Raw genomic sequence first — 13,916 nt, 5'->3', positions numbered from 1 at the left:
AGGACTTATAACGACAATCCAATGCCATAAACAAGCACTGGCTTATTTCAAATTTCTTAGAAAGTTCAGGATATCATACCTCTTTCCCAGAAGACGAAGCCCAGTCAGAGACCAGGCCACAAGAAAATATCAAGGAAGAGTTTAATGTGTAAGAAAATATCAAGATATTGACATCCAGCTTATTCAGAGTTCAAGCTGACTGCAGCTGTCTGTTACTTTACACAGGTCAGAATAGGTAGCATGAGCAGCCTCCCTGCAGAGAGCCCCCCTCAAGGTTTTCTAATGCATCCGTTTCACCTTTCTGATACACATACAAGAATGTCACTGCATAGCAAACTAGTATAAACACTAAGGTCAACTCACACAGAAACTCAGAACCTTCCTTGCTGGCAATCACAGCCCCAGATCTGTTGGAGAGCTACACTAGCTTGAAAATAACAAATGCAGGCTGGTTCCGATCACAAGCAGTGTTAAAACTTCTCCATTCCCAACTGTGAGCTCAAGCCAGCCAAATATTTCATCTGAGGCTTTCTAATGAAATAGTGAAAGCAAAATGGATACCGCAAGGACCTTCATTTAATTGGGAAGCTGAAGGGACCCTACACCTGCACAGTCCAGTGCACATGCCATTAGTTTTGATGGTCCTCTGTCAGAGTAAGTCCTTTGGACAACTACACAAATATTTGTTCAGGTTCAGGTTGCAGGGCCGGGACTCAAGTTCTTATAAGAGTTAAGACTGATTTGGTATTTTGGGGAATTTCATTTTATTGGACTTAATAGACTACAGGAATTTACAGCCTACTTATTTAGTCTTAGCAGCTGTATGCGCACAACAGACATACAAGGATATAGGGCTTATATTGTTACCATGTATCAGCGCCATACTGGTTGTATTAGCAACTGGATAGCAAAAGGAAACAGAAGAGTCATGAAGAAAGCTGCTAAAGACCAGGAAAAGAATATGACAGCTGTGCCAGGATTCAAGAAGGAAACTGTATCTTGGGACTGTAGTCATTATTGAGCACATCACTTCTATGAATAGGGCCTTATGGAGATACTTCAAGAAACTGATTGCAGACACTGTGATACAGAATCACATCAAAGATCAGAAGGAAGCAGAAACTCCCCAGACAAAAGGACAGTGAAAGGAGGACTCATGTCTAACTTTGCTAACTAGAAGTCAAGCATCTAGCATGACTGCACCCCCAATGAGGATACAGTTACCTCCAGAGGATGAATAACAACTCTTCCAGATGCCCATCTCAGATAAGACGAGTTGTCTTCAGGAAGCATCTCTTCCCCTCTTTCTCCACTATGGGGAGCATAGACAATTACCTTAAACTAAACACCTAACTAAAAGCAAAATGAATCCTGACCGATCAGAATATAAAGGGAAAATAAAATGGAGTTCATGAACAATCAAACACAATAGTAACAAGAAACGTATTGCTTTTCATAATCCCTTTTCTCCACACAGCCACAGCTATAGCTGGATAAAAAAAAAAATCTAATGGGAGAACTAACAGTAGGCATTACATTCTGGCCTACTTTTCAAGACTATACGTACCACTGCCTCAGCAGGAAACCAAGGTAACTGCCCTCCCCTCACTTGTCAGGCTTTTAGGATCTAGACATTCACACATAGCAAAAAAAAAAATACCCTCAATTTGCAGATCCTAATGTGTCAATTAAAACAGTCACAGGAGGCACAAGAGCACCCACCAGAGCAGGTTTTGCTATCCCTGCAAGCCAAGAGATGTCTTAATTTGAACTGCTTGTCTGAAAACTGTCAGCAGTAGAGAACAACATTGGCCATGACAGGGACAAAAAAAAGCAACTAACTATAGACTCACGTACACACCAAATTTATGCCAATAAAGCTTTGGGCTGGAGTATTTGCCAGCAAGCACTGATAGATGTATACAGCTGACCTTTGTTTTCAAGCATAACACTGCCTCTAACAGCCATAGTTTTTAACAGCCTTATATTTGAGGGGTTTTGGCAGACCTCAAAAAAAAAAAAAAAGGGGGGGGGGGGTGTATTTTATATTGTTGTAGTGTAAAATGCCCAGAATACACATGAATGTTAAAACCTTAAAAACACGTGCAAGTTGTCTCAAATTTTAAGAGCTGAAACCTGTTTATCTGCTTTCTGATATAGAGAAAAGATTAGAATAGTTAAGATTGCTTATCTATTCAGGTTACATATTGATAGTACAGTTCAATACCTTTGCACAGTATAATTTATCCCTTCCTGTTACCAATATATTTAAGTTTGCCATTAGCAGAAGAATTGAAAGATATAGATAAAGCAATATACGAATAGGGAGGTTTTGCACTGTCTACCACCATGCTTTGCAATCATGATAGGATGTTTCTTCATTGTAAGAAACAATAACTATGCAATCTAGCAGTTTTCACATAAACAGAAAAATGAATTTTTAACTCTTTCTTCTAAACAGACCATCTTCAGCATCAGAACAAACGTGGACATTATCCCTTCTGCTTTGTGTTCTGGGGCTGTTGTGTCCAACTCAAGCAAAGCTGGCATTTAAAAGGTCTCTCCTCCCGCTTGTATTTTCTTCAGCTGTCCTTCCTTACAACTGGGGACATCCAGGTTCTCTCTCTTCTACCTGGCCACTTATTTTCATAAAAATTGTAGTAATTAGATATCTCTGAGCTGTCTGCTCTTCTCTCCAGTACTGACCAAGATATTCATACCCAGCATTTGCCTAGGCTTTTTTCCTTCCAGAGATACACTTGAGAAATACCAAGTGAATAAAAGCAATTTCTAAGTTTGAAAAAAACAGGCAGCCTTTGCTTCAGAGATTCAGAAAGCTGGGGTATCTGCAGAGAACCTCCACACAAGCATCCTTCTCTCTACCAAGCCCCTGAAATGCCTGGACTGTTTGCTTGGTTGGTTTAATAATTATATTTAAAAAAAAACCACCACAAAACAAAACCCCAAGCATCATACTGTGGAACAAAGATTGTTTGAAATTCCTCAGAACAGAGATGATTTTGAGGAGAGCTTTGTGCCCAGTGCATACTTTTTTTCCTATAAATACAAAACCAAGAACGAGGGGGTTTTTAAAGGTTACCCTCTCCAGAAGTTCCATTTTAGGTCTCATCTGAGCTACGTCTTCTCTGCAGCACCATTGTTCCTTTTGCACCACAGAGACACTGAGGTGGAGTGGTGGGGATCAGAACAGGCTGTAGCCCCTCCATGAGAAGTACTTGTTTGCAGCTTGCAGAGGAGCAACAGCATTTGCCATTCTCCATCACAATTCTGGTTGCATCCATCTTGGGTAACCTTTTAGTAATAGGATTAAATTGCAGAAAAGGAAGGGGCGGGGGGAAAGATGTCTTGTGACAAGGACAGAAAAAAAAAAAAAAAAATCAAGCCACAATATTAGATGAGGTTTTAGAAACATCCGTGCTGGAGGTTTTAAGACCAGGTTAAACAAAGATCTCTCAGAAATCTTTTAGATACACTGATTGTGTTGGGGGGGCAGGAGATCACCTGGAGATTTTTCAGAATCTCTTCATGCCCTTTCTAGTATGATCAGAAATGACAAGGTAAAAACTACAGAACAAAGTCTCACACAAGGACAGAGTTTAATGTTGCTTCCCGCTACCTTTCCCTCATGCAATAAAGACAGATATGCAATGAACATTCTGTCATGAGGTACAAGAGGGAAAAGGGACCAGGAGATGATAAGAAGACAAAAGGCAGTTCACTTCCTGATTAACTTAAAATTCTCAATGGAAGCAAAGACTACCTTTGGCACCATTAAACTGGATTATTCAGGGCTCCAATGTGTCTGCTCAGCTCAACACCACCTTAATTAAAGAAAGTTCTTTACTGTAAGGGTGGTGAGGCACTGGAGTGGGGTGCCCAGGGAGGCTGTGAATGCTCCACCCCTGGAGGTGTTCAAGGCCAGGTTGGACAGAGCCTTGGGTGCCATGGTTTAGTGTGAGGTGTCCCTGCCCATGGCAGGGGGGCTGGAACTAGATGATCTTAAGGTCCTTTCCAACCTTAACTATTCTATGATTCTATGATTACCACCACAGCAACTAATTCTTACCCTATGAGAGTAACAGTCATGTGTTCTGGGATCCCTGAGCTTGAGTGTAGCATATAATCAAAAACTACTACAAATGAAAGTCCACTGTAGAGCATACTGCAAATAAAGATCAAGCCTCTGACATGCCACTTTCTTCCTGAGTGCTGTCCCATTCATTGCTACAAACTTTGTATAAAGAATCCCTTCTTTCAGTGACATGACACCTCATCCTACCTGCGCTATGCAGACCTGCGCTCACCATAGAAGCACTCTGCCGTAAACTCCTCTCTCCCTTTATGCTCTAATTATTTCAGTATAACTCCATCCTCCCCGGCACTGCCGCCCAGCCACCCCCTCCCCACCCAGTGCTACTTCTTTGTTTAATTACTTTGCAATGCCCTGGCTCATCACACAGATTTTCAATTAAATTAAAAGCAATAAAAACCTATTTTGAATTGTTCACTTATTGTGCTTGAATCACATGCACTTAACAAAATGCTTTGACGGAGTCCTCACTTAAAATTCCTTCTGTCTCAGTGATCTTGAAGTTACTGAACATCTGTTTCACCCTTATCTTGCACTGAAATATTTTAGACAGATGTAGCTATAAAAAGTCATTGACCTCAAAATTTAAGCTCTTAATTCAATTATTCCTATGAAACCTATAGTGTGTGCATAATTAAGTTAGAAAGAAATGTGGTCACATAATGATTTTTTAACACTCTGGGCAGAAGGGAACTCTTGTCAAGAGAGTGCCTACAAAAAAAAACACCGTAACCTGGAGACTGGAAATTTCAATGTCAATTGAACTCCCTACCCCAAAGAAAGAAAAAGGCATCTGAACCTATTATTGTGGAAAACTGAAGGGGTCTCCTGTGTGCCTTTGATCATTTTGCATGTCTTAATTCCTTTTTCCGGTCCTTTCGTTTCTGAGATGTGCACTGACCAAATTGAAAGAAACAATCCCTTACTAGTTACTCAGGTCTACTCATCACTCTTCTCCCAACACAGTTGAATACAAATGTGTGCACACTTGTGCAAGGAGCATCATAACCAGGGACCAGACAGAACATGAAAAAAGCCTCTAGTGCTAAAGACAAAGTGCTGCAGAGTCCCATTTGCATCATGATTTGTGCTTTCTTGTTTCATACCCACACCAGCCCAGGTACACTGTAAAGTTCCTGGTCTCAGGGTAGCCTGCATCCTTCCACTGGAAATTATTGATTGTCTCTAGCCCTACAGAGTCCTTTTCACACTAATTTCAAAGTCAGCAAGAGTAAGATGAGCTGCTTGTAACAGATATGCATTTTCACCAATCTTCACACCCTTCTCCCAAAGTCATCAGTTGGGTTTCTGCTTTCCAAACTGCAAGTGCCCCAATAAGTTTTATTGCTGTGAAGGACAGAGTGGCACTAGGGATGATGATCTCCTGTTGCCTGTGCTCCACTCCAGAGAACTACATTTCTTCATTGGCATTATACTTGGCACTCAATTGCCTCCTAAAGCAGAGGTAGAGCAAAGCACTTAAAATCAGGCAGTCATTCTTCCACATCTCTGGCACTGGCTCACCATCTCTTAGGGACTGAAATTGCTTACACAAAAGTAATGAGAGTTCTGCCATTAATTCAAGTGGCAACAGGACCAGCCTTGGCGATAGATTTTGCCTGCCATTAATAAAGGCTGCTATTCTCTTTACGACTGTGCATGTTCACAAACACACATACCCAGGCAAAAAGTCACACCAATGCCCTTGACATTGGACGCACAACACTTCTGTAATGATTCATACAAAACAAGTAACTGTTCAGTGTTCAATTACTTCCCTCTCCCCCAGTTTATATCTTCTTTACCCTTCCCTTAAACTAAAATTAGATACTTACTGATGCCAACAGCTGTAATAAGTTTAATTGCAAGTTCTGGGATTTCACACTGCATAAAGAAAGGTTCTAAAATGTAACGTCCAAAGGCCAACGATATCACTGCTGTGGCAGCAGGGCTAGTGTAACAACAACAAAAAAAATCACAAAGTTAATCCACAATAGATAATATCCTTATGGGATCATGCTTTATTATCACAGAGCTGTGAATCATACTTAATATTGGTGGGTGCTAGTAACCTGCTGTCATGTACTGTGATCTCTGAATGTATCAGGGAACCATAAGCAATTTAGTTTTGCTCAGCTGTTCTGATCTTGACAGCAGCACTTCTTACCAGGATTATTCTTGCAAATTCCATGCTGTAAAGCAGCCATAAACAGAAAAGAAAGGTATCAATAGAAATCTTCATTCACTTGCTCAAAGTGAACAAGGCCAAAATTAGATTACATGGGCAAAACTCCAAGTAAAAGTCATTGAGGAGTGAATTTTAGTGGCCAGTTATATCTCACCACCCCTCAGACACAAGCAAATTAATTTCAATCAAGCTGAGAATTCTGCTATATTGAAATAAGTATCTCAAACCTACTCAAAGCTGTTATTAAAATCTGAGACCATGCAACAAATGAATGAAAATGGTATTTCCTAAAATGCAAACAGAATTTGTTTCTTTTATTGACTGACAACTTCCTAGCACTGCAAGTGAAATCAAAATTCCTTGAAGCACAGAAGGCACCTACCATGAAAGAGAGAAATGTGAAGGCATGCAGTTGTTGCCTTTACCAATTTGAAATACACAATGTTCATACAGCCTTTCTCTTTGAGATGCGCTAAAGGTCTGCCAGAAGCCTTAGCACTGGCACAATTAACAACAAATTATCCTGTGTCTCAGATCAGGCATTGTCTGCATATAACAGTTCCAGTGACCTATTCACGTTTGGTTTGGGAGGACACTTTCACCCTTCTCACAACAGCTGGTGGCTTCTGTGCTTCATCACCCACACAATAAGGACAAAAGGCAATACGATTCTGCCTTAAAGGATTTTTGTGTTAAACAAGAGTCCATGCAAATCGATTGTGGAAAAAAAAGATCCAGAGCATTTAATAAAGTAATGCCTCACCTTAAAGAATTAGAATAGAAATACCATTGCTAAATATGCTATGAAACAGTGTAAAAATTCTGCAGAGAAGTTATTATTCTCCATCAGACAATAAAGGAATTTTCCACAGAAGAGTTTTGCCCTTGAAACAGAACCGACTTTCTTAGTGTTATGACTCAACCAAAATGTCACACATTGCATTGAACCAAACTGCAGAGCAGTAAAAACCAGAAGTTTCTTCCTCTGAAAGTTTCTGTATGGACAAATCAGGGCTGTGGCTTGTGCATCCCCCACGCATGAGGACGTCTCCTCTCACTGGCCAGCAGCTGGCTTAGCAATTTTTGCCTTTGCTCAGGGACCAAATGTCCTCTGTGTTGGATTTACACAGACATTTTATGACTTTACCTGGGTGCAATATTTTTAATTTACGTAAGATCACCAGGCTTACTTCCAGCTTTTCAACACTTCAGGCTGCCAAAAGTAGTTTGAAGAGTCCTAGATCAGATGAAAGATCAGATCTTTGGAGCTTTCCCAGGCTTTTTTCCCCTCAGTCCCAGCTCTTCTTTCCAGAAATTGGATTTTTCCTTCTCATCTTAAGACAGGCCTTTTTAAAGAGGCAGTCGCTGTTATCCACACCACTATGTTTTTAAAAACATAGTTCCTAAATTATACTTCGCATAGCTGTGTCTCTCGCATTCACATGTTTGAGGGGAGATGTTGCTGGCAGCTTAGTCAGCCAGTGGAGGTGGAAGTTGAAGGAATGGGACATTTTCCTTTTGATCACAATCCTACGGACAGACTAGCAGCCCCCTCATTACTGTGAGTTCAGGAGTGGACAGGAAGGACAACAGCAGCTTTCTTTGAAAGGCAAGGAGCACAAAAAACATCAGCTAAGGAGCAGGCATAGTGCCCCAGCACATACCACAGGTGAGTCAGTCGCTTGGCAGCTTCCTCTACCCAGCCTATATGTAGCAACTACTATAGTTAATCACTACAGCCAATGCATTCACATAGTCTTATTCACTTGTTTGAAAGCTAGCCTCTTATTTTTTTATTTTTTATTTGTTTTTTTTTTAGGCACGTAATATACCTGCAACTTGACTTTTGGGGAGAAAAAATTTCCTACTTGTACTGGATGAGGAGCACAGTATAAGGTACACCTAAACTGCAGGTAATTCTGGCACAGTTTAATCAGTGTGTGAGCAGAGTTTAAGTGCGTCCTAGACTGTAAATAGTGGCTGAAAAGATATATGAGAGCAGGATATGCTGAGTCTGGTTGGGGCTTCTTTGCCAGCCTGTGGGTGTGATAATCCTGTGATCTTTCAGAGGAAAAAACAGCTTAGCTGAGAAGTGTCTGTGCAACTTCATCTATTGAAAAAAAAAACCTAGATACGTATTAGTCCTTAACTTCTTTGATAGTAGCAGCCAATTAGTTTACCAATGCAGGAGTCAGATATTAAACCCTACACAGAGCATCAGCAGCGCTGCTCTGATCATCACAAGTTTTAACAAGTCCACCTCGCTTGCTACCTCTCACATTTGATGATTAAAGAATTCAGTGACATTCCTTCCAATGCAAGATGATTATTTACTGGGTGTGGGGCAGATCATGGTGACTAAGAGTGTTTTTGTGACATTCCTGGGACACTGTAATATGTAAAAAAGCAATAATTTTGCAAGGAGAGGAATTTATGAAACCTGGTTTCTTGTTGGTGTTTGTGCCTACGTTCATAAGGTCTGCCTGCCTAGCAAGGTGCAGGTTAAGAGGGGGATATTTCAGACTCTTTTCTTGATCCTGGGATGTGTAATGATATAGATACGATCACAGCACTGTGATTCTCACAGTTTAAAAACAGATCTGCTCCCTGTCTGGTTTTCCTTTTGTCAAGAAGTTAATAGGGTTAAGACATCTGCTCTTTCATCACATTTGATGGAAGTTACAGAGTTAATGCGAAGTTTACTTTTGGGGGTGAGGATGTAAGGGACCATCTGACATACAAGATTACTTCCTCCGGAAACAAGATAAAGATCCTTGGATTCATAATGACTCAGCACTGTCAGTGCTTTTAAACTCAAATCTATGCTAGAACTTGTTGATATTATGTAAACATAGTCGTGATTTGAAATGAGGCGTGCACTTCTGTGACTAATTTGCTGATTGCGGAAGAGAGGGGAAAGGAGTGCTAACTAGCCTGAGGCAGGACTGGAGCATTCCCAAAGTTGTTTTATAAGTGAGTTGCCCCTGTTCTACCTGTAACAAGCCCTCCAGCTTCAGTGATACCATAAAAAAAAAAAAAAAAAAAGGGGCATATTTGAGTTTGCTGCAAAGATCCATTTAAATTACAAAAATATATTTGACATGATTTGGCATCTTCATATTGTAATTCACCTATACAGTGTCAAGAGCTGCAGGAGTCACAGGCCTTCATACCAAAACAATACTTTGAACATTCTAGATATGTAAAGAATTAACACTGCTTTATCTGGCCAGTTAGTGCTTTTCATAGTCATCAGGATTTAAGCTTTCCAACATCCCACAAAACCAAAAAAATGGGGACCTGAACTGACATATGAAGAACACGTGGCGCCCCAAATCTGAAAACTACTGGGCAATAGCTTCACCAGGAGTTATTCCTGTATCCACAGACAAAAGCAACTGCTCCAAAAGCCAGTGGCAAGACTGAGAAAACATAAAGGTGACTTCCCTCTTCCACTATAAGACATATAGACACAGACATTGGCATTACTTTTGACATTAATGGATACAGTAAGCTTAGAAAAATTAATGCAAGTAGCTGAATTTGTGTGGCAGGCATTTTTTTCTCCCCCATACATGCACGTCTCCTTGACTGTTTCAATCCTGACAAGCAAAATAGTGTTGTTGTGTTATCTGAAGTAACCATACTAAAAGAACACAGCTCACTGATCAAGGTATATTTGACTTGTTTTGCCCACCACAGAGTGGAGTTTTTTCTTTATGATTGAAAAGTGTGTTGCTGTCAGAAAAAAAAAAAAAAAAAAAAAAAAAACCACAGAAAAAACACAATAAACTTACCGAATGATGAGTAACTCAACCCAGACTCTCACAAAAGCAGGTAAGGGGCCAAAGGCCTCCAGGATATAAGTATAGTGACCACCAGATTTCTTAATGCACGTTCCTAATTCAGCATAGCAGAGGGCACCTGTGAGAATTAAACTTTGGCATCACAAGAGGTATCCAGAAATGCCTTTCAAAACTTTTATAAACAAAACAACAGAGCTGCTGTGGTATCACAACTACTTTAAATATATTTTAATAACTGTTTTCAGGCAATTAGGTAAGTTTTAATTCATTCAGCTAGGCTTGCAGTTAACCAAACAGTACATGTATCTAGTTACACTTGGGTGAAAAGCCACTGGAGGAACTGTTTGCTATCAAGACATTTCATTACTCACACACATCTCATGAAGAGGGACAATAAAATGCTGTGTCATGCCAGCTACCCCAGCTCCCCACCCAGCCACCGCTAAGTGAAAGCCTTCTAACACATTTGCTTGTTATCAAATAATGATCAACAGGTTACACTGCACATTGTACAATACATTTAACATGTGACCTACGGGTTCTAAACTCAGTCAGGTGGGCTTAGCTCGCAAACAGCCCATGTTTCTTTTAAGATCAGAGCCAATTTACACAGGGCGGCATTTGCATGTTCTAGCTATTGAGCAGACACATGTTAGCCAGTCTTTGCCCTCTTTACCTCCTGCCAGAAAACAAGTCATTTACGTTTTAAATAAAGCAAATATTCCTGCTAGTTCTTCAGCCTCTTTAAGATTAGCTCATTAAGTAGGTCAGCGAACCCCTCTGTCCCACTGAGTCAAAGGTGCGGTTTACCACTCTGAATGGAGGCTTTGTGTACAGAACAAATAAACTGGCATTCTTCAGAATTTAACACTCTTCAAAAGTACACAAAATTAGTAAAAATACGATAACTGCTGGCCTGTCACGGTACGCAGGCCAGCAAAAAAAACTTGCATTACAAATTTGTTTCCATTATGTTGTTTTTTGCAGCTCAAATTGTCAAAGCAACATCACGAGGAAGGACTGAAGTAAAGACTGGCAAGAGGGGTTATTAGTGTTATTACTATTTTGTTCCTTTGTATGCCTATACAGCTTAGTTCCAGAGGGAATTATTCCCCTCAGACCTTGCTCTAGCCTCCAGGGAGCTAAATTTAGATGGCTAAAACATTCACGTGGTGTTGGAGTGGAGTGACCCCCATCCCCAGCTGCTGGGGGCCATCCATAAAAAAACTCAGTATACATACATCATGATGCATGGCATAAACTGGACATTTACTTTTCCTGTTCCTTTAGGGACCCCTAATCAAGTATTTATGCTTCCAACTTGACTGACCAGGCACTGGTGGGACAGCAGTTACATACCTCTGCGCCCTCCACACAACCTATCACACAGCAAAAAGCCTTCTGTAGCCCTATTGGTTCTTAAGCTCCACTCTGTACCTTGACATCCAATGACAAAATCAGACAAATAATAGCAATAATCCACCAGCTCCCCTCTGGACTAATTAGAAACTTTTAAGGAACTTACCGAAGAGCGAGAGGATACCACACACTGTCCAGACAGTCAAGGACATGCCCACACTGCCCGTGTTCTTCAGGATGCCTTTGGGAGAGATGAAGATGCCAGCTCCAATGATAGTGCCAATTATGATGGATATCCCTCTCAAAAGTGTCACTTTCTTCTTCAGCACAACTTTTCCCTCCTGGGCTGGCTGTTCGCTGTCCATAGAGGGCAACCTGCCATTAGCTTGCCCCTGAAAGTAGCGTCCATTAGAGACCGTGGTTACAGCAGCCTTCCTATACATGCTACAGTGCCACCAGCACACGGACAGCAAGCACAGAGAAAAAAGTTTTCAGCAGAAACTCAAGACTTTTCCCCCCCCTCCCCTCTGTGTAGCCAACCACTTGGTCTCTTCCTCTGCCCTCTCTTATCTTTCCAGCTGCTCCTACACACAGGTAGAGAGCTCCTGAAGTGTATTTGAGCTTTTACTGCAATCAGAGCACTGCTCAGGAACACCTGCACTTTCACACTGCGAGCTGGTACTGCCCTATCATTGGGAACCAGCTCAGCTTCCGCATGGACTTGTATTTAAGCTCTTGTCATACCAAGTTACTCCAGCTGAATGATGATGTAAATTCTCCAGGTTTGCATCAGCCATTTGAGAAACCTCTGGCATTACTCAGCATTTCTCTTTTTTTTTTTTTTCCTTTTTTCTTTTTGAGCAGCAGGGGCATGTTGCACAACTGACCTGAGGGTGGTGGGAAGAACAAAGCACTCCCAAGCAAGCCGCGCCAATCAAGCTAAGCACATCACCCTTAACACCCCGAGACACACTCCCAAATGTTTTTAAAGCAACTCGGAGCCAGAAACAAAAGCCTGCCTAAACACAAAGCTGGTCAGAGTGCAAGGAGAAAAGAAATCAAACAGGGTACGTCATCTCTGGGTCTAATCCAATTTCTTCCTTGGAAAAACTCCTCTTGAAAGTTAAGTTTGTAGGGCTTAACTTCTGGTGTGGCAGCTGATCAGCTTCTCCCACGGCTCTGTTACTTACCTGGAAATCTCTACAGAGACCTGTACCTACCAAAAGAATACATAAAATCCCCCTTGTTGCCCCGAGTTGCCTAGCAACACACCCAAATCAGCCTAATGAACACCCGGGGTTATTTCCGTGGTACAGTAATTTCCACGCATGCTGTGTGTTTCTAGGATGTCAGTAAGCAATGCCTCTATGACACTTCCCCTTCAGAAATATTCATGTTTACAGCCACCTCTTGAGTGTGACCTGGCAGGAGGAGGAGGAGAATACCCCAGAGCTCAGGATCTCCTGCAGCTCAGGAATCAGAAAGTGGGTTTTGTGTTAGACCTAGTTCTTCTCTGACCAGATAAACAGGTAATCAGATGCATAAATACTTTTATCACATGACTTGATCAATCAAATTCAAACCTGAGAAATTAAAAAGGAGAGTTCTCATAAAACAGAGTAAAAATCAATAGCCTTCAAGCACTTGTAACTGAATCAAGGGACAGCCTGTGCAATATATGCCAAAGGGGAAAAATCCTTCGTAGCATAAATACTGCAGCTGCTCGTGACTTCAGATTAGATCAGTGCAAAGAGAAATTATTACTGCAGTTACTGCTGTTACTGCTTAATTGGGACCTAGGATTAAGGTGGGGGGAATCACAGTTAAAACATTTTATCATTTCAAAAGCAGGCACCAAGCTCAGAGCACTACAGTGCTTTCAAACTTATGTGAGAAAGAGATCCTGGAATATCAACACTCTGCAGCTGTAAACCTTCAGTGTTTTTAAAGCCTCCTATTTGCAGTCATAATTCACCCTTAGTAATTTGCACTGAGATAAAAGAAGGCATAAAAAAAAAAAAGCTTATCTGGTTTAAATGCACACAAGTAGAAACCAAAGTGATTACAGGTTTTGACTGCATACAGGTAGCGCTTGTCTATTTTCTGAGTACATCCTACTTCTCCCTCTATCTGCTGGTCCCTCACTTCTCTGCATACCTCACACCCCCATTGTCGCTGCCCCATGTGCCCAACCTTTTGGGGAAGCAATTGCCCCTCCAGCAGGTGCTGCAGGTGACTAACCATGGGCAGGACCTCCTCTGGTCACCCCAGAGTCCAAACCAAGCCAGTTTTCACAGCAGCAGTTACATGAAAACCCACAAGTAGGTGGTGTGCTATGAAGAATTGTTTTCCCCTGGTAGTACATTTCATAGGCTGCCCCCCAATAAGATTATAAATGCCTGAAGGGAATAACTAGATGAAATCACAACAGGAAAAAAACATTAACCACAGA

At 41.2% G+C, this 13,916-nt stretch overlaps 1 protein-coding gene across 1 annotated transcript in view; it reads right to left on the bottom strand.

Moving 5' to 3' along the window:
- SLC7A11 (solute carrier family 7 member 11) overlaps positions 1-12,810 on the bottom strand; it is a 58,341-nt gene extending 45,531 nt beyond the window's left edge. Inside the window, exons 1-3 of the mRNA XM_057432237.1 lie at positions 11,631-12,810; positions 10,097-10,223; positions 5,947-6,062 (exon numbers count right to left, since the gene is read on the bottom strand). Of these exons, the coding sequence (XP_057288220.1) occupies positions 5,947-6,062; positions 10,097-10,223; positions 11,631-11,907 (520 nt within the window). The 5' untranslated portion in view covers positions 11,908-12,810. The remainder of the gene's footprint in view (positions 1-5,946; positions 6,063-10,096; positions 10,224-11,630) is intronic.
- Positions 12,811-13,916: the final 1,106 nt, after the last annotated feature.

This window comes from Pezoporus wallicus, unplaced genomic scaffold (genome assembly GCF_028554395.1).
Source record: "Pezoporus wallicus isolate ANWC-B61680 ecotype Strahan unplaced genomic scaffold, APGP_CSIRO_Pwel_v1 contig_6872, whole genome shotgun sequence".
Taxonomy (NCBI): Eukaryota; Metazoa; Chordata; class Aves; order Psittaciformes; family Psittacidae; genus Pezoporus; species Pezoporus wallicus.
This window is presented reverse-complemented; position numbering and strand designations above follow the sequence as displayed.